The 22,416-nt window shown below is 44.9% G+C and overlaps 1 protein-coding gene across 4 annotated transcripts in view; it reads left to right on the forward strand.

The window, feature by feature from the left end:
* Positions 1 to 11,846: 11,846 nt before the first annotated feature.
* LOC135528721 (proline-rich protein 5-like) overlaps positions 11,847 to 22,416 on the forward strand; it is a 61,362-nt gene continuing 50,792 nt past the window's right edge. Inside the window, exons 1-2 of one of the 4 annotated variants that reach the window (XM_064957815.1) lie at positions 11,847 to 12,106; positions 19,786 to 19,890. In XM_064957815.1, coding sequence (XP_064813887.1) covers positions 19,862 to 19,890 — 29 coding nt within the window. In that variant the 5' untranslated portion in view covers positions 11,847 to 12,106; positions 19,786 to 19,861. Of the gene's footprint in view, positions 12,107 to 12,575; positions 13,004 to 19,785; positions 19,891 to 22,416 lie in introns of those variants that run through there. The other 3 variants (XM_064957816.1, XM_064957817.1, XM_064957819.1) reach the window with 3 other exon arrangements.

Below are 22,416 nucleotides of genomic sequence, written 5' to 3' on the forward strand. Positions count from 1 at the left end.
GGATTCCTATCCCTGGTCTAATGATACAGCATCCAGGACCAGGGCTTCCTGTCCCTGATCTAATGATACAGCATCCAGGACCAGGGCTTCATTTCCCTGATCTAATGATACAGCATCCAGGACCAGGGTCTCCTATCCCTGATCTAATGATAGAACATCCAGGACCAGGGTCTCCTATCCCTGATCTAATGATAGAGCACTATGGTCACCCTGTTAGGTGGAACATTTCTCTGGTACTTCATCAACTGATATAGGATCAGTTTTCCCTTACGCTGTTCTGATCTAAACCATAATGAGACTGGTCTTGGAACGGTTTGTAAACATACACACACTCACTTCCTCTCAGGGACCAACCCCACTGTGTTTAACTGGCCCTATAGCAGTAATCTACCAACCCCACTGTGTTTAACTGGCTCTATAGCAGTAATCTACCAACCCCACTGTGTTGAACTGGCCCTATAGCAGTAATCTACCAACCCCACTGTGTTTAACTGGCCCTATAGCAGTATTCTACCAACCCCACTGTGTTTAACTGGCCCTATAGGAGTAATATACCAACCCCACTGTGTTTAACTGGCTCTATAGCAGTATTCTACCAACCCCACTGTGTTTAACTGGCCCTATAGCAGTCATCTACCGACCCCACTGTGTTGAACTGGCCCTATAGCAGTCATCTACCAACCCCACTGTGTTTAACTGGCTCTATAGCAGTATTCTACCAACCCCACTGTGTTTAACTGGCCCTATAGCAGTCATCTACCGACCCCACTGTGTTTAACTGGCCCTATAGCAGTCATCTACCAACCCCACTGTGTTTAACTGGCTCTATAGCAGTATTCTACCAACCCCACTGTGTTTAACTGGCCCTATAGCAGTAATCTACCAACCCCACTGTGTTTAACTGGCTCTATAGCAGTAATCTACCAACCCCACTGTTTAACTGGCTCTATAGCAGTAATCTACCAACCCCACTGTGTTTAACTGGCTCTATAGCAGTATTCTACCAACCCCACTGTGTTTAACTGGCCCTATAGCAGTAATCTACCAACCCCACTGTGTTTAACTGGCCCTATAGCAGTAATCTACCAACCCCACTGTGTTTAACTGGCTCTATAGCAGTAATCTACCAACCCCACTGTGTTTAACTGGCTCTATAGCAGTATTCTACCAACCCCACTGTGTTTAACTGGCTCTATAGCAGTATTCTACCAACCCCACTGTGTTTAACTGGCCGTATAGCAGTTATCTACCAACCCCACTGTGGTTAACTGGCCCTATAGCAGTAATCTACCAACCCCACTGTGGTTAACTGGCTCTATAGCAGTATTCTACCAACCCCACTGTGTTTAACTGGCTCTATAGCAGTATTCTACCAACCCCACTGTGTTTAACTGGCTCTATAGCAGTATTCTACCAACCCCACTGTGTTTAACTGGCCCTATAGCAGTATTCTACCAACCCCACTGTGTTTAACTGGCCCTATAGCAGTATTCTACCAACCCCACTGTGTTTAACTGGCTCTATAGCAGTAATCTACCAACCCCACTGTGGTTAACTGGCTCTATAGCAGTAATCTACCAACCCCACTGTGTTTAACTGGCTCTATAGCAGTATTCTACCAACCCCACTGTGTTTAACTGGCCCTATAGCAGTAATCTACCAACCCCACTGTGTTTAACTGGCCCTATAGCAGTAATCTACCAACCCCACTGTGTTTAACTGGCTCTATAGCAGCATCTGAATAAAAACTGTGAAAGGACTAATTGTCATTTAGTGAGGGAGAGCGAGCAGGAGGAGAGCTAACAGAGCCAGCTGAACCATGAGGAGTGACACACACACACAGGTATGCAGGTCTAGACTCAGACATTTTGGATCTATGGTGGCACTGTGGCAGGTGTGTTAGTGATTAACCTGTAAGTCACTGTGGCTCTGTGAGACAGGAAACAGGAATCACTGAGTGAACTCCCTGACTTATTTTCATCCAGTAGGTATATAGTTGAAAGTCTGAGGATAGGATGGGTGAGAAACTCAATGTTACCTCGGTGCATATAGTTAGAATTCCTTGAAAGAACACATAGTTAGAATCCCCTCAGACAGAATAGAGTTAGCATTCTCCTCAGAGAGAATGGAGTTAGCATTTCCCTCGGAGAGAATGGAGTTAGCATTCCCCTCGGAGAGAATGGAGTTAGCATTCCCCTCGGAGAGAATGGAGTTAGCATTCCCCTCGGAGAGAATGGAGTTAGCATTCCCCTCGGAGAGAATGGAGTTAGCATTCCCCTCGGAGAGAATGGAGTTAGCATTCCCCTCGGAGAGAATGGAGTTAGCATTCCCCTCGGAGAGAAGGGAGTTAGCATTCTCCTCGGAGAGAAGGGAGTTAGCATTCCCCTCGGAGAGAATGGAGCTAGCATTCCCCTCGGAGAGAATGGAGTTAGCATTCCCCTCGGAGAGAATGGAGTTAGCATTCCCCTCGGAGAGAATGGAGTTAGCATTCCCCTCGGAGAGAATGGAGTTAGCATTCCCCTCGGAGAGAATGGAGTTAGCATTTCCCTCGGAGAGAATTGAATGGGAATGCCTCAGTAGTGCACTATGAAGGGAATAGGGTGCCATTTGGAATGCGATCTATGAGCTTCATGTGCTGTATCTCTATGGGCTACAAAGACCCTGTTCCCTACAGGAGCCAGCCAGGGAGGATCATATTATATCACACAGGAGGAGCAGGCAGTGTGGACTCTGCCCTACTTGTAGTAGAAGATTGGACACACACACTGAACATGGGGTCTGCAGAGCAGTAGGGGAGGAAAATGAAACCTATGGGGTCAGAATTAAATGAAAAAAACTCTCTACACAAGTGCACACACACACACACACAGCTTCGATCACGCATCAGCAACTGGAGGTGAGCCAGACTGCAGCATGTACTGTACAGGTACAGAGCATTCAGAACGTATTCAGAACCCTTGACTTGTTCCACAGTTTGTTACGTTACAGCCTTATTCTAAAACAAAACTTTATACACACATACAGTATAACAAAAAACATTTTACGTTAAAAACACAAGTTTAGCCTAAAAACAGCTGGCCTAATAACAATTACATTCTTCTATGATATATACATCGATCAAGGGCTAAAACTCCACCAACGAAAGAGAGAGAGAATTCCAGGACCACGGAGCTAAGTAACTAAAACTATTCTGTTTGAATTTTCGGTACTGTTCGAAGCGAATGGGACCGTAAATTGATATTTATTTACCGACCTGACTAAAAAAGAACAGAGATAAAATGGCGTTTTACCCAGTATGGCCTTATAAATCAGTGTATACCAGTGTTTAAGCCTACGCAAGGTCAATGACTACCAGCCTACAGAGCTGTAGAGATCACAATGATGTGTAAGATGTTTTTGATTGGTAATGAACCTGAGGGCTGCATGATACACTGAATCAGGTGCTCTCAGGGTAGTGGTTGAGGCCTGCATATATACATCTGCCAGTTTATCATGAACCCACACACCCAGATATTTGTACACTTTAACTTGCTCTATAGCATGTCCAGCCAATGTAGCAATGACATGATTTGTAACATGCCTGGCATTTGAAAATACCATGCATTTTGTTTTACCTGAATTTAGAACCAGCTTTAAATCATACAGATTCTGTTGTATGATGTTAAATGCTCTTTGGGCATTTTCAAAAGCTAAAGATAAACTACTACCACTTGAATAAAGAACAGTATCATCTGCATAAAAATGACCATCTGCTGTTTCAATAAGATCCCCAATGTTGTTGAAATACAAAATGAACAACAGTGGGCCCAAAATAGAACCTTGCGGAACACCTGAGGACACCTCTATGGACTCGGATTTACAACCATCCGCCATTACACATTGTGTACGATTTGAAAGGTCATTTATAAACCAATCTAGAGCATGACCAGTAATTCCACAACATTTTAACCTTTGCACTAACACAGCATGGTCCACGTGTCAAAAGCCTTCGACAAATCAATAAAGATAGACACCATGTAACTTCTTATCAAGAGCACAGTGGATGTCATTTAAAACCTTCAATGTTGCTGAAACAGTGCTGTGGCCAGACCTAAAACCTCTTTGCATTCCATTTAAGATGTTGTTTTCTTGGAAGTATGTCTTTAGCTGCCTACTAACTAAGGACTCCAGTACTTTTGACAGTACAGACAATTTTGATATGGGTCGATAGTTGTCAAGTAGCAAAGGATCTCCACCTTTCAGGAGAGGCAGTACAAAAGCAGATTTCCATAACTTGGGGATTTCCTTAACATCAAGCGTGAGGTTAAAAATACATGTTAAGGGGGAGCAATGGTGTCTGCAGCTGGGTGTAGGAGGCGGGGATCGAGTTCAGGGCCAGGGGAGGTTTTTCCATCAATTTCTTTCAGGGTTTTACACACTTCTGAAACAGAGAAGGATGAAAAGGAGAACCTGGTGAAGGAGTGCACAGGGGTGTCAGGTAAATTCATAGGGGGCTCAATTATACATTTGACCTTTTCAAATAAACTGCCTGCATCTAAAAGATGCTGGTTCAAGACTTTCAGAACGGAGGTTCTCTCAGTTACAATCTGTGTGTCGAACAACAATTGTTTGGGAAGCTGTGTATCTTTTTTGAACTCCAAACCCTTCACAACTTGCCCAAATTTGGATGGATTTTTGTTTAATTATCTGAAGTAGATTTCAGGTAGTGGTCTGCTTTTAATTTGCGGATCATAGCCACACCCATATTTCGAAGATATTTAAAAGCTGTCCAATCATCTGCCAAACCAGTCCCTCTTGCTTTAGCCCACATAGCATTTCGTTCCCTTATGATTTTTGTAAGTTCCTCAGTAAACCAAGGGTTCTCTCTGCCCTAAATCCTGTATTTTTTAAAAGGGGCCTATTGCACACATCCTGGAATGTGTTGAGGAAGTAAGAAAAGGCTAGTTCAACATCAGGGATGAATTCTATTCCATTCAATGCGAGATAGGTATTGCATAGAATTTTGAGTTTTTGAGTCCTGAGCAACCTTGAGCAGGTTTTCATCAAGGATCTCTCTGTACTTTGCTCTGTTCATCTTTCCCTCGATCCAGACTAGTCTCCCAGTCCCCGCTGCTGAAAAAACATCCCTACAGCATGACGCTGCCACCACCATGCTTCACCGTAGGCATGGTGCCAGGTTTCCTGCAGAGATGACGCCTGGCATTCAGGCGAAAGAGTTCACTCTTGGTTTCATCAGACCAGAGAATCTTGTTTCTCATGGTCTGAGAGTCCTTTTTGCAAACTCCAAATGGGCTGTCATGTGCCTTTCACTGAGGAGTGGCTTCCGTCTGGCAACTCTACCATAAAGACCTGATTGGTGGAGTGCTGCAGAGTTGGTTGTCCTTCTGGAAGGTTCTCCCATCTCCACAGAGGAACTCTGGAGCTCTGTCAGAGTGACCAAGGCCTTTCTCCCCCGATTGCTCAGTTTGGCCCGGCGGAAGAGGAAGAGTCTTGGTGGTTCCAAACTTCTTCCATTTAAGAATGATAGAGGCCACTGTGCTCTTGGGGACCTTCAATACTGTTTTGCTACCCTTCCCCAGATCTGTGCCTCGACTCTACTATCCTGTCTCAGAGCTCTATGGACAATTCCTTCGAACTCATGGCTTGTTTTTTTCTCTGACATGCACTGTCAACTGTGGGACGTTATATAGACAGGTGTGTGCCTTTTCAAATCATGTCCAATCAATTGACTTTACCACAGGTGGACTCCAATCAAGGTGTAGAAACATCTCAAGGATGGTCAATGGAAACAGGATCCACCTGAGCTCAATATCGAGTCTCATAGCAAAGGGTCTGAATACTTATGTAAATCAAGTTTTTGTTTCTATTGATTTTTGATTATTTGAAGAAGAAAAAAATATATCTAAAAACCTAATGACAGGCGTGTATGGCAGTCTAATGACAGGCGTGTATGGCAGTCTAATGACAGGCGTGTATGGCAGTCTAATGGCAGTCTAATGGTGGCATTTGGCACATATGCTGTACATTCTCTGGGGAACAGGGAGAACATTCTCTGGGGAACAGGGAGAACATTCTCTGGGGAACAGGGAGAACATTCTCTGGGGAACAGGGAGAACATTCTCTGGGGAACAGGGAGAACATTCTCTGGGGAACGGAGAACATTCTCTGGGGAACAGGGAGAACATTCTCTGGGGAACAGGGAGAACATTCTCTGGGGAACAGGGTGAACATTCTCTGGGGAACAGGGAGAACATTCTCTGGGGAACAGGGAGAACATTCTCTGGGGAACAGGGAGAACATTCTCTGGGGAACAGGGAGAACATTCTCTGGGGAACAGGGAGAACATTCTCTGGGGAACAGGGTGAACATTCTCTGGGGAACAGGGAGAACATTCTCTGGGGAACAGGGAGAACATTCTCTGGGGAACAGGGAGAACATTCTCTGGGGAACAGGGAGAACATTCTCTGGGGAACAGGGTGAACATTCTCTGGGGAACAGGGAGAACATTCTCTGGGGAACAGGGAGAACATTCTCTGGGGAACAGGGAGAACATTCTCTGGGGAACAGGGTGAACATTCTCTGGGGAACAGGGAGAACATTCTCTGGGGAACAGGGAGAACATTCTCTGGGGAACAGGGAGAGCATTCTCTGGGGAACAGGGAGAACATTCTCTGGGGAACAGGGAGAACATTAAACCTTGTTTTAATTATACCTCACGTCTATTTTCTATGTAGCCTTCTTTCATGGCTTATGATGAGCACATATTTACTTGTCAGTTTAAGCGAATAGACTTTTTTAGAGTTAATTTATTTCCTCAAAGCTTGTGCCAAGACGAAACACAGACTTGACTCACTGTGGTTGTCAATACTGGCAAATATTTTACCACACACACACATACACACACATATATATATATACACACACGTCTCATCTGATTTCGGGAACAATAAAGCAGTCCTTGTTTGTCTCCGTGAGTCAATCTGTTTTATTGCGAAATCTTCCCCCAGCATGTGAGACGCTTTTAAAAATAGCTTTAAAACCCTGGACTGTTTTCTTTGGAAACACAGGAGACTTCCTCTCTCCACACACACACACACACACACACACACACACACACACACACACAGCAGACGTCCTCTCTCCACACACACACACACACACACACACACACACACACACACACACACACACACACACACACACACACAGCAGATGTCCTCTTTCCTGCACACACACACACAGCAGACGTTCTCCTGTTTTTCTTAGCCAGTGATGGTTAACTTGGGAGGACATTTTTTCACAGTTGGTCCAACGGGGCTTGTGGTTGGCGTGGACCTGAATAGAACACAGGAGGTGAATCGTAGACGTTTGCAGGCACGCTGTGGTTTCCTAAGCAGACTGGATTTACTTTACAGCCATTGGAAACCTGTCTGAGAGAGAGGAGGATCTCACTCAGTCCTGGACCAGACCAGACCAGACCTGACCTGACCAGACCAGACCTGACTTGACCTGGACCAGACCTGACCTGTACCAGACCAGACCTGACCAGACCAGACCTGGACCAGACCAGACCAGACCAGACCAGACCTGGACCAGACCTGACCTGGACCAGACCTGGACCAAACCTGACCTGGACCAGACCAGACCAGACCAGACCTGTACCAGACCAGACCTGTACCAGACCAAACCTGACCTGGACCAGACCAGACCAGACCAGACCTGTACCAGACCAGACCAGACCTGTACCAGACCAAACCAGACCTGGACCAGACCTGACCTGGGGTTGTTTTAGACCACTGAAATAGACTGTGGGACCAACACTAGACTTGGGGGCAGCACACACACTGGGCTAGACTGAGGGGCAACACACACACTGGGCTAGACCGAGGGGCAGCAGACACACACTGGGCTAGACCGAGGGGCAGCAGACACACACTGGGCTAGACCGAGGGGCAGCAGACACACACTGGGCTAGACCGAGGGGCAGCAGACACACACTGGGCTAGACCGAGGGACAGCAGACACACACTGGGCTAGACCGAGGGGCAGCAGACACACACTGGGCTAGACCGAGGGGCAGCAGACACACACTGGGCTAGACCGAGGGGCAGCAGACACACACTGGGCTAGACCGAGAGGCAGCAGACACACACTGGGCTAGACCGAGGGGCAGCAGACACACACTGGGCTAGACCGAGTGGCAGAAGACACACACTGGGCTAGACCGAGGGGCAGCAGACACACACTGGGCTAGACCGAGGGGCAGCAGACACACACTGGGCTAGACCGAGGGACAGCAGACACACTGGGCTAGACCGAGGGGCAGCAGACACACACTGGGCTAGACCGAGGGGCAGCAAACACACTGGGCTAGACCGAGGGACAGCAGACACACACTGGGCTAGACCGAGTGATAGCAGACACACACTGGGCTAGACCGAGGGGCAGCAGACACACACTGGGCTAGACCGAGGGACAGCAGACACACACTGGGCTAGACCGAGGGACAGCAGACACACTGGGCTAGACCGAGGGACAGCAGACACACTGGGCTAGACCGAGGGGCAGCAGACACACACTGGGCTAGACCGAGGGGCAGCAGACACACACTGGGCTAGACCGAGGGACAGCAGACACACACTGGGCTAGACCGAGGGGCAGCAGACACACACTGGGCTAGACCGAGGGACAGCAGACACACACTGGGCTAGACCGAGGGGCAGCAGACACACACTGGGCTAGACCGAGGGGCAGCAGACACACACTGGGCTAGACCGAGGGGCAGCAGACACACACTGGGCTGGACCGAGGGGCAGCAGACACACTAGGCTAGACCGAGGGGTAGCAGACACACTGGGCTAGACCGAGGGACAGCAGCTACCCACCGTTGCCTCTGACACTGGAGCTGCTTAATGTGACTAGGTCCCACCAGTGGTGTTAGTTTGGGATCTCATTATGAGTGTGCTGTGGTAGTCTGTGGAAATCTGGAACCCTCATAGAGAACCTTCTCCTTTCCCTCTTCTCTGCACATCTTCCCAGGTTGTAGCTAGAAAAAATACAATGTACTTTCTATTTTGGGCTCTCTCTCTCGCACTATCCCACTCACTCACTCACTCACTCACTCACTCACTCACTCACCACTCACTCACTCACTCACTCACTCACTCACTCACAAAACAGGGACTTTGTGTGGGGTCTCTATCCGTGAACAATTAGCTGTGTTAAATCGGGGTGCCCTTTTCACTGACAGGCTGAGTGGCTTGTCTTCTCTCTTTCTTTCTCTCTCTCTCCTAACCTGCTAAAAAATACTGATGATAATAGTATCAATAGTTCATGCTATTTCACACTGCTGGTGCTGTGAGCTTATGGATGTTTAATTTACCCACCTGCCCTTCAAACTAGTACTCATATAGCGTGGTGCTGTGTGGCTGAACCACACATAAACCCTCCCCTGGTACCATACTATTGGGTAAGAAAAGACACACATGTGAACACAAACACTCACACATTCAACATCTAGTTCTAGAATGCTGTAAATTAATTTACTACTCTTCACCTCCTTTCCCATGGCAACGGTAACTTGTCAGAGAAGCCTGCTCCTGAGCTCTGGGTTTTAAGCCGAAATGAAAATAACAAATAATAACTAGTTGCTTAATTTATACTATGCAAACATAACTCCTAGCTGTTCCAGATAAAGTACCAACTATGGTTTCATTCAGTTGAAAAGCGTTTTTATCTGAGAGAATTTAGTTTGGAAGTTCTCAAAAGAACCTCTTTAGTATTAAAAGAAATTTGATTTCATTCTGAACCAACCTACTTTGCCTGATGGTGAGCAAAGATGTGACAAATTAGTTAAAGAATTTCATGTCTCATATCATTATGTTGAAATACTTTTGTATATATAGTGTATGTAAATTAGTGGATTAGTCAAATTCAAATTAGTGGATTCGGCTATTTCAGCCACACCCGTTGCTGACAGGTATATAAAACACACAGCCATGTAATCTCCATAGACAAACATTGGCAGTAGAATGACCTCACTGAAGAGCTCAGTGACTTTCAACGTGGCACCGTCATAGGATGCCACCTTTCCAAAAAGTCAGTTTGTCAAATTTCTGCCCTGCTAGAGCTGCCCCGTTAACTGTTAGTGCTGTAATTGTGAAGTGGAAACGAGCTTCATGAAATGGGTTTCCATGGCTAAGCAGCCACACACAAGCCTCAAATCACCATGCGCAATTCAAAGCGTTGGCTGGAGTGGTGTAAAGCTTGCCGCCATTGGACTCTGGAGCAGGGGAAACACGTTCTCTGGAGATGAATCACACTTCACCATCTGGTAGTCCTATGGACGAATCTGCATTTGGCAGATGCCAAGAGAATGCTACCTGCCCCAAAGCATAGTGCCAACTGTAAAGTTTGGTGGATGAGGAAGGAATTGGGCTCGTCCCCTTAGTTCCAGTGAAGTGAAATCTTAACGCTACAGCATGCAATGACATTCTAGACAGTTCTGTGCTTCCAACATTGTGGCAACAGTTTGAGGAAGGATCTTTCCTGTTTCAGCATGACAATGCCTCTGTGCACAAAGCGAGGTTCATACGGACATGGGTTGTCGAGATCCATGTGGAAGAACTTGACTGGCCTTCCAAGAAGTGTAGAGGCTGTTATAGCAGCACAGGGGGACCAACTCCATATTAATGCCCATGATTTTGGAATGAGAACAGGTGTCCACATACTCTTGGTCATGTCGTGTACCATAAGCCACATGCCTCAACTCTCAAAACATAAAAACATTTTCCCTATCCTGGCACACACTAGATTTAACATTCACATTTTCCCTATCCTGGCACACACCAGATTTAACATTCACATTTTCCCTATCCTGGCACACACTAGATTTAACATTCACATTTTTACCAATCCTCTTTTAAGGAACAGGCCTCTGAAGGGAAATGTGCTGACAGTTTTCATGGACGGATAATCTGGAATTGCAAAAAAGATTGAGGCAAACTTTCATCTTTCCTTTGAAGTGCCCAGTCCAGTTAATGATTCTGCAAGGTTAATGGAAATGTGGCACAGTCACACATACCCCAACCAGACAGGCGGGGGGGTTGTGCCAGGACTTTTATCATGTTAATGATATCTGAGTGAGACTGACTAACACAATCAATGGGGGCCCCCTGGAGGTCAGGGCCCCTGGACACATGCCCTGTGTACCCGGTTGGTATTCGGCCATGATTACTACAAGTTTAGATAGCTGGCTAGACTCATTTACCAATGTAAAAATGGTTAACTAACATGGATAATTGAGTGACTATCAGTGGCTGACATAACAAGAGAGAAACAGTTGATGCACAACCACATGTAGAAATTGCACCTTGTGTATTCTCCAATTCTAACTGTCAACAGGAAGTTGAGACCCCGACTGAGTTGTAAAAACAATTCAACACACTTCGGTCAGGTTATGTATGTCTCTTGGAACCGGCTCTGTCTGGATCATAAGGGTCAAACATAAAATAAAGTAGTTGGCATGAAGAGACAAAGTGTGGTTAAATATTCCTAACTTCCCCCAACATACTGCATGCTGGTGTTCCATGCACAAGGCCAGGAGGTCACCTCTAGTCAGGAAAAGCTCCTGTCCCTAATGATGAAATGCTATATATATATAAACCACTGAAATTGTAATTGTGTCCTTTTAGAATGAACCTTTCTGCACTGTATAGTATTGTATATACTAGTATTGGTTGAATGACGGTGTGTTTGGACACATGACATTCTCTGGGCCTTAATGTTAGTTCCATGACCCTAAACAAACATTATCTCACCACAGCATCAGGTATTTATGACTCTGGCTCCTCAACAAGCTACACATTAAACCAGAGAGGGAGAGAGAGAGAACGTTCTCATGCTCTATGTTCCCCAGGTACCTTGCTGTTATTGTTTTTATGGCCCCAGCATTGTAAAGGCAGATATTCCTGACCTTGGGAGTTGGACTTTGGCATGTGACATTCTCAAAACACTTGGTACTATAGAAGTCAAACAGAACAGCAGGTTGCTGATCATCATCTTCAATACCTCAAATATCTTCCAGAAGGTTGATGGACAATCAAAGGTTGGTTGATTCTCTGATATGGTTTCTTCTTCTTAGATGTTTGTTCTGGGGAGATCTTCCAATACCTCTTCATGCAGTCTCTTCACAAACGTCAAGCAACAGTGGGACTGAAATGTATGTCAAATATCTAGGTTCTGTGAAGATCCTCAGTGGTGTGCTTTGACAAATCCATTGATGTTGGATTAGGTGGGGATTGGATAGTGGATCTGAAAACTTGCTGATCACCAGCATTTTGTCCAGAGTGCACAGCTGAATCACTGCTTTCTCTTTAATGAGCACTTAGTATAATGTACAGGATTGTCTTTATAGCTTTATGGGGATCATAAGGCTGCATGCTTTGGTTTTAAATGAATTAAACATTATACATTGTTGTTCGGAGGCGCCACAGACTGCAGATTTAAAACCGGTTGTCTACTAACTCATCTTGGCACTGGCACAGCTCCAGAACTCATAGCGTGGGACAGTCTCTCGTTTAGCAGTTTCTCCATGCACTCTCAGCAGACAGACCGGTGGAAATACTACGGTGCGCGCACAAACACACACACTCTAGTCTACACACATTCCACAGACACTTGCAGACGCTTGTGTTACGCGGACTCCACTAGATACAGTAGCAGCTGGCGCTGCAAACTCAAGTCAACAAGAGGAAACACACGAGTCGTGACATCCTCGGAGTCGGCTCCGTTTACACATCCGTACTCCACTCGCATACTCAGACAGACAAGGACCCTTTCGGGACAGCTTCAGTTTTACTGCCTACCTTTGCCAACTTTCTATAAACCAAGAAGGATTGAAACACAGATTTGGATATACTTTTCCAGTGCGTGTTGGAGCGCCTATATATTATCTTTGTGGCATGTTGTAGCGCACCGCCAGAGGAAGACAGCGACCATACACGTGGGTACCTTTATAAACGTCCGCTGTGTAGCTTATTGACTTGATTTGCCTAACGTTACTGGTGGTTGTCAACTCCGTCTGTAGCATGATATAAAGGTGTCGAATGATACCGTGCCTTGTTATAAATAGATAGAATATATACCGAAATAGCGATGCAACACAAGAGCAGTAGCATAGGCTGTCCAGACTGTCTCCGGGATTGGTTTTAGGTGTGCGTCGGCAGCGTTCAGGTGAGACGTTGGAGGTTTCAGAGACGCGGGCAACACTGTATGTCCTTTGACCTTGTATCTTTTAGAGGGGACATATTGATATACTGTCAAAATGTCAACAAAAAACAATAATCTAAACGTGTTGGATGACAGAGACTAATGGAGTAGGGAGACAGTTGAGAGCTCTGGGACTGGCAGGGACACCTCAGGACTTCATACCCTCTTCGTGTATGTCTTCTGCATGTATGGTGAAGGTCAGGTTTGGCAAGGTAACGGTACAAGGGTGATGGAGTTCTCATTTTTTATACTTCGACTTGATTTGATTAAAACAAACTTTAATGGATATAAAAATGTAAAGAAGTAAAAGTTTAAAAAAAAAATTAAAAAAATAGAGGGATTGATAGAGGATATGATCCTGGTTCAGGGGGAAGGGTTGGGTCGAGGATATTAACCTGGTTCAGGGGGAATAGTTGGGTAGAGGATATTAACCTGGTTCAGGGGGAATGGTTGGGTCGAGGATATTAACCTGGTTCAGGGGGAATGGTTGGGTAGAGGATATTAACCTGGTTCAGGGGGAATGGTTGGGTCGAGGATATTAACCTGGTTTAGGTTTAAAGGGAAGGGTTGGGTAGAGGATATTAACCTGGTTTAGGTTTAAAGGGAAGGGTTGGGTAGAGGATATTAACCTGGTTTAGGTTTAAGGGGAAGGGTTGGGTAGAGGATGCCAACTACCAACCCGGTTTATGGTAAAGGGTCCTTGAGATATAGAGGTAAATAACTTGATTACAATGAGAAAGTAGGGATGGAAACGTATTCTTCAGCATCCTGGAAGGGGAGTGGTGGTTTGTGATTTTTGAGTGGTGGGATGAATGTTTGTGGTTATTGTTGATTTTGTTTGGGAGACAAGAGGGACAGTACCTTTTTATATGGGGGACACAGGTAGATCTCCGATCTGGATTGATCAATACTGCCATGTCATCAATGAGAATTAACCTACAGCATACACATTCACTGAGTTTATGTGAGAACGAGCACCTGTATAGGTCAAGTAGAGTAGATCATTGGAGGGTGTTATTGGCATAATATGACTGTCAGACCTGTATCCCCACTGCCCTTAAAACAGCATCCCAGTAAGCGCTTTGATGTCTATTGGACATCTCTTTTTGGTCCTCAGTCTTTAATAAAAAAAAATAAAAAAATTACATTTCATCCCCCAGGGATGTTGAATTTTGGTCCGGACCAAATCTGAACCACTTCATAGACATCTATGTTTCACAGGTTTGGACAGCAGTGTACAGTAATTTAGTACAGAAAAGTAAAGTATAGTGTACTCTACTGTACTCTACTGAATTAAACTATACTGTACTGAATTAAACTATACTCTACTGTACTCTACTGAATTAAACTATACTGTACTGTACTCTACTGAATTAAACTATACTGTACTGTACTCTACTGAATTAAAATGTATTGTACTGAATTAAACTATACTTTACTGTAGTGTACTCTAATGTACTGAATTACTCTACTGTACTCTACTCTAATTCAACTCTACTACATTGTAGTCGACTGAATAAAACTACTGTACTCTACTGTGCTAAACTGTGCCGTACTGTACTGTGATGTTCAAACTTGTGAAACAGCCTAGACGTCTATGATTCGTTCAGATTTGGATCTGGTCTGCACCGGCCAAATTTGTACTTGTTTGGGGGCGGAGCTCATTAGAATAATATCCAGCATGCTTTGCAAGTGTTTTTGTTTTTACATTTACATTTTGGTCATTCAGCAGACGCTCTTATCCAGAGGAACTTACTGCATGTGATAGATAAATATTTTGTTGCGATCAACAATTGGTTCCTCTTTCCTATTAAAACCTGTCTAAGCCAGAGGGTGGGGGTTCTACTAAGGATCATTTGGCTGTTTGATTTTTGAATTTTAAGACCCCTTGAACAATTAAAAAAACAGAAGAAAAAAAATGATTGGATTAATTTTTGGGGGGGGACCTTACTGCTATTAGCATATTCAAATGCCTCGAATAACAGATTCACTACATGGAACAACAGATCAAAAGGAAGTTCGTTCCGAAGTGTCTGTCCAATATCTGAGAGATATATGAAAGATCAGGATTTTTTTGACATGTATTTTAACCCCTTATTTTTGTCACTAAACAGTCTCCATACCTCCGTTCATTTTTTCAACTGGTACCATGAAACCTTCAGACAAGTCTTGTGGTAACTGTAATATAATGCTTACTTATTATAATTGATAATGTATATCAGTTGGAATTTGACCATGGAATCAATGATCGAAAAATAAGTATTTTCAAATGCACCTGATTTCAACGTCCAGAAAATTATTTTCAATGTCCGGAAGATCCATATTTTCATCACCTAAAATGTACCTGATGTCAATGTCTGAAAAATAGTTGTGAAATATGTATTTTCAATGGCCTTTTGCTTATTGGGATATGGTTGTCCTCTTTAATGTGAGTTTGATAGGTTTATAGAAGTTATCATCCTTCCTCTTGACCTGATTTATGTTGATTTATGCATTACCTGTCCACCGCTGCAGTGGCACACTGTAACCAGCAGGTGGAGACAAAGTTGAGGAACTCTGACGGAATTAGAATTGTCACTTTTTTTTCCTACTATTTCAAACATAGTGTTTTACCTGCAGGCTGCATGCTCGGTTGGAAATAACACAGTTCAATATTTAGAAACACTGCACACTCCTTTTCAACTGGTCTCTTCTGCCTGAAATTACCAGTACAAGTATACAGCACTAACACTAGCTCATTATTATTATTGTGTTGGGTGCTGTGGGTAGTAATGGTCAGGACTGAGTGTTGCCCTGGTGCCAGTCAGTGTGACTGGGATGAGTGAGTTAGTGTTGGGTGTCCTCCTGCATTATCTTGGGTCAGGGTTAGTTTTCACTTGGGGAACTTCCCGCTATCTGTTTACACAGTGGTGATGGCAGGGAGCCCACTCATGTTACTACAAGGACCAGATGGAGAGAAGGTGGGGTGGGGTGGTGGTGGTAGAGAGCGAGATGAGAGAGGGGAAGACTAGAGTGAGAGAGAGAACAATAGAGAGGGGAAGTCAAGAGGCAGAGAATCCGAGAGCAGGGCCAGAGATGAGAGGGAGCAGCCGCAGCCCAGATGACATCTCCATACCAGGGTTTGTTCCTGGCACCAGAGAGGATGGATGGAAACCTGTGGAATTGCAGACTAGAGCAGCAGACGTTAAGCAGGGGATTGGCTGTAAAGCTGCTATGTGCCTTTCGGCTGTTCTGTCAGCTGTGACTGTGTGATGTGGTGTCCAGGACTAGAGCCTGGGACCGCGGCCAAGTCTGACTTCTGACTGGCCATTGGCCCAGAGTGGCAGGTGGAACAGGGGCTGTAGCCAGTAGCCAGACAGGTGACAGGAGAGAGAGGCCAGGAACATCAGAACACTTCCTGGAGCAGAGTTGAGTCATAGCAGAGTCATTCTAGTGACTTGGGCAATGCAATCATATTTAATTAAGTTATACATAAATTATTTACTTTACATTGCCTATATTTTTAGCAAGAACAAATTAACAGCATATGTAGTTAGCCCCCTCCCTATAGTTACAGTAGAGATACCATCTTCTGTTTTAGATTCAGTTGAAACATTCTCTTCTCTGACTTATTCTGATGGTTCAGTTCATTGGGTATGATTACTGTCTGAAATATGAAGGGTTGAGAATATAGAAACATGAGGTTTGAGTCGGGCACCTCCTCGGCTACCTCGGCTACACTCGTTCATGAGGACCCGTCGTCTGTTTTATGCGGAGGATCTCAGCACCTCTTTCGGGAGGTTTCATGGAAGAGAATCAAGTGTCTCACTACAGTGTGTGTGTGTGGTGACTACACCCATATTCATTTAATTATAATATTTTATTGGGTAGGAGTGCTGAGCTGCCACCTCTCTGGCATCCGTCAGAAGGTACCCAGGATGCACCCTGTCCCCCTCCCTCTCTCTGTCTGCCTTGGAATTTATTGATGTCTCTGGTTTGATCTCCAAACATTTTGTTTAGCCCTGCAGTCCAGGCTCTCTATGACCTCCACTGTGATGAGAAACAGACAGACGGTCAACTAGAAGACTGGATTTAAGTCTATTATGTAGAATGCCTGGTGGCTCTGAAAGGAAGATGAAGTAGTGTAGCTAATGTTGTAGTGTCAGACACGAGCTTTGAGTCTCTGAGAATGTAAAGTCCAAATCTCTGAGTAAACCACTACTTAAACATGTTTCCATGTGCCATCTGCCGAAGTAGAATGGCCCCTTTATTTCAATGAACTTGTTGACCTCAGTTCTTTGATCTAGTCGACAGAGACACACGCTACTCCTGTCCTTTGTTGGGGTATCAATCATTCTGCATCATAGCCTTTTGAACCCAGTTCAGTCTGTGTGGGGGGCTGTGTTGGGGGACTGGGCACAACAACCCAAAACACACACAGTCACGGAACACAGATTACAACTGAGGAGAAACAAAGAGGAGAGGAGAAGAGCGTCGCACGCTAACCAACTGTTGGATCTCTGAGAGCGTCGCACGCTAACCAACTGTTGGATCTCTGAGAGCGTTGCACGCTAACCAACTGTTGGATCTCTGAGAACGTCGCACGCTAACCAACTGTTGGATCTCTGAGAGCGTCACACGCTAACCAACTGTTGGATCTCTGAGAGCGTCACACGCTAACCAACTGTTGGATCTCTGAGAGCGTCACACGCTACCAACTGTTGGATCTCTGAGAGCGTCACACGCTAACCAACTGTTGGATCTCTGAGAGCGTCACACGCTAACCAACTGTTGGATCTCTGAGAGCGTCACACGCTAACCGACTGTTGGATCTCTGAGAGCGTCACACGCTAACCGACTGTTGGATCTCTGAGAGCGTCACACGCTAACCGACTGTTGGATCTCTGAGAGCGTCACACGCTAACCGACTGTTGGATCTCTGAGAGCGTCACACGCCATCCGACTGTTGGATCTCTGAGAGCGTCACACGCTAACCGACTGTTGGATCTCTGAGAGCGTCACACGCTAACCGACTGTTGGATCTCTGAGAGCGTCACACGCTAACCGACTGTTGGATCTCTGAGAGCGTCACACGCTAACCGACTGTTGGATCTCTGAGAGCGTCACACGCTAACCGACTGTTGGATCTCTGAGAGCGTCACACGCTAACCGACTGTTGGATCTCTGAGAGCGTCACACGCTAACCGACTGTTGGATCTCTGAGAGCGTCACACGCTAACCGACTGTTTGATCTCTGAGAGCGTCACACGCTAACCGACTGTTGGATCTCTGAGAGCGTCACACGCTAACCGACTGTTGGATCTCTGAGAGCGTCACACGCTAACCGACTGTTGGATCTCTGAGAGCGTCACACGCTAACCGACTGTTGGATCTCTGAGAGCGTCACACGCTAACCGACTGTTGGATCTCTGAGAGCGTCACACGCTAACCGACTGTCAGTTCCCTACTGTGATGTGGTAGTTTGTTTTCCTCTTGCAGTGCTGGGTGAATGGTAGTGCAACAGGGGAAGAGGCCTTGGTACATGTTTGCCCCTGTGGGTTATTGTTGTATGAAGTCATATATAAATACAAGTGTGAAGTGTATGAATCGGAGTTGAGATGAGGCGACTATGGGAAGGCATTAATAGGAAAAAGGTTTAATACAATGCGTGAAAAAACAGAATCATTTTGGATTGCAATAAGAGTTGATGTAAAGAAATGCATTGGAGACTGAGAGAACCATAGAGATGGAAAGACATCTCAACTTCGTGTCTGTTCCCTTATGGCATCTGACAGCATGGGCCATCTCCATTTTAAAGTTGTACATTTTCTTCTTCATTTGTGTTTGAAAAAAGTGAAAAGCTAATATTGTTGATTTACCAAATACCAAATTAACCAAATCCTGAGTGTCATTCATTTATTTTGGCCACTAGATGGCGGTGATATAGCTTGAAGCCATTTATAAACCATAACACCCAATTTGAATGCTCTAATAATTGGCTGATCGCTCCCAAACCATAGGAATCCCCACCCAGTTGACTACTTTACAATGGTGTAAGCGCTCAGTGACAATGTCTGTGTTAAAACAGGTTATATCCAAGTTGAGTCCTCTAACCATCTCTATGGATAGAGCATGTTCTGAACTGTCCGTGTTAAAACAGGTTATATCCAAGTTGAGTCCTCTAACCATCTCTATGGATAGAGCATGTTCTGAACTGTCCGTGTTAAAACAGGTTATATCCAAGTTGAGTCCTCTAACCATCTCTATGGATAGAGCATGTTCTGAACTGTCCGTGTTAAAACAGGTTATATCCAAGTTGAGTCCTCTAACCAACTCTATGGATAGAGCATGTTCTGAACTGTCCGTGTTAAAACAGGTTATATCCAAGTTGAGTCCTCTAACCATCTCTATGGATAGAGCATGTTCTGAACTGTCCGTGTTAAAACAGGTTATATCCAAGTTGAGTCCTCTAACCATCTCTATGGATAGAGCATGTTCTGAACTGTGACTGGTGTGCTTTCTTGTTGTTTGTGAAAGATGCTGGCTGGACACCGGTCCCTAGGTCAAGTTCAGTCTCTGACCCCCACCCCTCACCTTTGACCCCTCACCTCGGATGGAAGAACGCACCCATTCCTTTAGGAGGTGAGAGACCACAAGTCACTGCCCCTCTCTCCGTGCACACACAGACACAGACACACAGACACACAGACACACACAGACACACAGACACACACACAGACACACACACAGACACACAGAGACACACACACACAGACACAGACACAGACACACACACACACACACACACACACACACACACACACACACACAGACACAGAGACACACAGACACAGACACACACAGAGACACACAGACACAGACACAGACACACACACACACACACACACACACACACACACAGACACACACACACACACACACACACACACACACACACACACACACACACACACACACACACACACACACACACACACACACACACACACACACACACACACACACACACAGACACACACACACACACACACAGACAGACAGACAGACACAGACACAGACACAGACACAGACACACACAGACACAGACCGTTTAGACTCACCAGTGTTCCAGTAGGGGAGGGTGGGGTCAGTGTCGTAACTACATATGAGGACACTGAGGTCCGGATCTCTGGAATTTCTTCTAAGGAGATTTTTTATTAAAGAAATATATATTTTGTTCCTAATAAAGAAAACATCCATTACAGGTTAACATGTAAATATTGCTCCCAGCGTTGATCAAAGCTCAGAACGCTTATATTGTTGATCGGACTGAGTTGTCATCGCGCCGGCCTCTTTGAGAACGAGAGGAATCATAAACAGTGCTTTGTTCGTTACGTTCTCCTGCCTCCTCCTGATTGGTTCCCCAGAGTCAAACGGCTAACTCCGCCCTCCACAGGACTGAGACGTGAACTGAACTACCGAAGCTTCCAGTCGGCTCAACTAGGCAACTAGAGGCTGCTGACTGTGTGTTTGCGGCAATTTTAAAACTGTCCAGTGACTCCTTCCGTGTCTACAGACACCCATTAAAATGATATCAACATGGCCTATCTCCCCAATAAGGCCTACATTACAATGATATCACCATGGCCTATCTCCCCAATAAGGCCTACATTACAATGATATCAACATGGCCTATCTCCCCAATAAGGCCTACATTACAATGATATCAACATGGCCTATCTCCCCAATAAGGCCTACATTACAATGATATCAACATGGCCTATCTCCCCAATAAGGCCTACATTACAATGATATCAACATGGCCTATCTCCCCAATAAGGCCTACATTACAATGATATCACCATGGCCTATCTCCCCAATAAGGCCTACATTACAATGATATCAACATGGCCTATCTCCCCAATAAGGCCTACATTAAAATGATATCACCATGGCCTATCTCCCCAATAAGGCCTACATTACAATGATATCAACATGGCCTATCTCCCCAATAAGGCCTACATTAAAATGATATCAACATGGCCTATCTCCCCAATAAGGCCTATATTAAAATGATATCAACATGGCCTATCTCCCAAATAAGGCCTACATTACAATGATATCACCATGGCCTATCTCCCTATATTAAAATGATATCAACATGGCCTATCTCCCCAATAAGGCCTACATTAAAATGATATCACCATGGCCTATCTCCCCAATAAGGCCTATATTAAAATGATATCAACATGGCCTATCTCCCTACATTAAAATGATATCAACATGGCCTATCTCCCCAATAAGGCCTATATTAAAATGATATCAACATGGCCTATCTCCCTACATTACAATGATATCACCATGGCCTATCTCCCTATATTAAAATGATATCAACATGGCCTATCTCCCCAATAAGGCCTACATTAAAATGATATCACCATGGCCTATCTCCCCAATAAGGCCTATTTTAAAATGATATCAACATGGCCTATCTCCCTACATTAAAATGATATCAACATGGCCTATCTCCCCAATAAGGCCTATATTAAAATGATATCAACATGGCCTATCTCCTCAATAAGGCCTATATTAAAATGATATCAACATGGCCTATCTCCCTACATTAAAATGATATCAACATGGCCTATCTCCCTACATTAAAATGATATCAACATGGCCTATCTCCTCAATAAGGCCTACATTAAAATGATATCAACATGGCCTATCTCCCCAATAAGGCCTACATTAAAATGATATCAACATGGCCTATCTCCCCAATAAGGCCTACATTACAATGATATCAACATGGCCTATCTCGCCAATAAGGCCTACATTACAATGATATCACCATGCAAACAGTGCAGGTAAATGTCCTGAGTTTCATTTCGTCTCTGATGTTGCGTGCCAGTATTTCGCTCCTTTCAGGGGTATAGTATCACAACTGTAAAGCTAGCCCACCGCGCCTCTCTAATTCAGAGGGCTTAAATGCAGAAGACACATTTTGGTTGAAATGAGCTTCAACTTTTTTTTAAAGTCCTGTGGACGACGACAAATCCCCCGCTTGTTACTTCATATCCCAGAGGTAAGGCCCTGCGTTGCGATTGGGAAGAAAACACTTCAATTTGCTCAACTTGCCATTGCCTTAACCACTTGCTCAGCTCACCCCAT

Source organism: Oncorhynchus masou, unplaced genomic scaffold, assembly GCF_036934945.1.
Source record: "Oncorhynchus masou masou isolate Uvic2021 unplaced genomic scaffold, UVic_Omas_1.1 unplaced_scaffold_1025, whole genome shotgun sequence".
In the NCBI taxonomy this organism is placed as follows: Eukaryota; Metazoa; Chordata; class Actinopteri; order Salmoniformes; family Salmonidae; genus Oncorhynchus; species Oncorhynchus masou.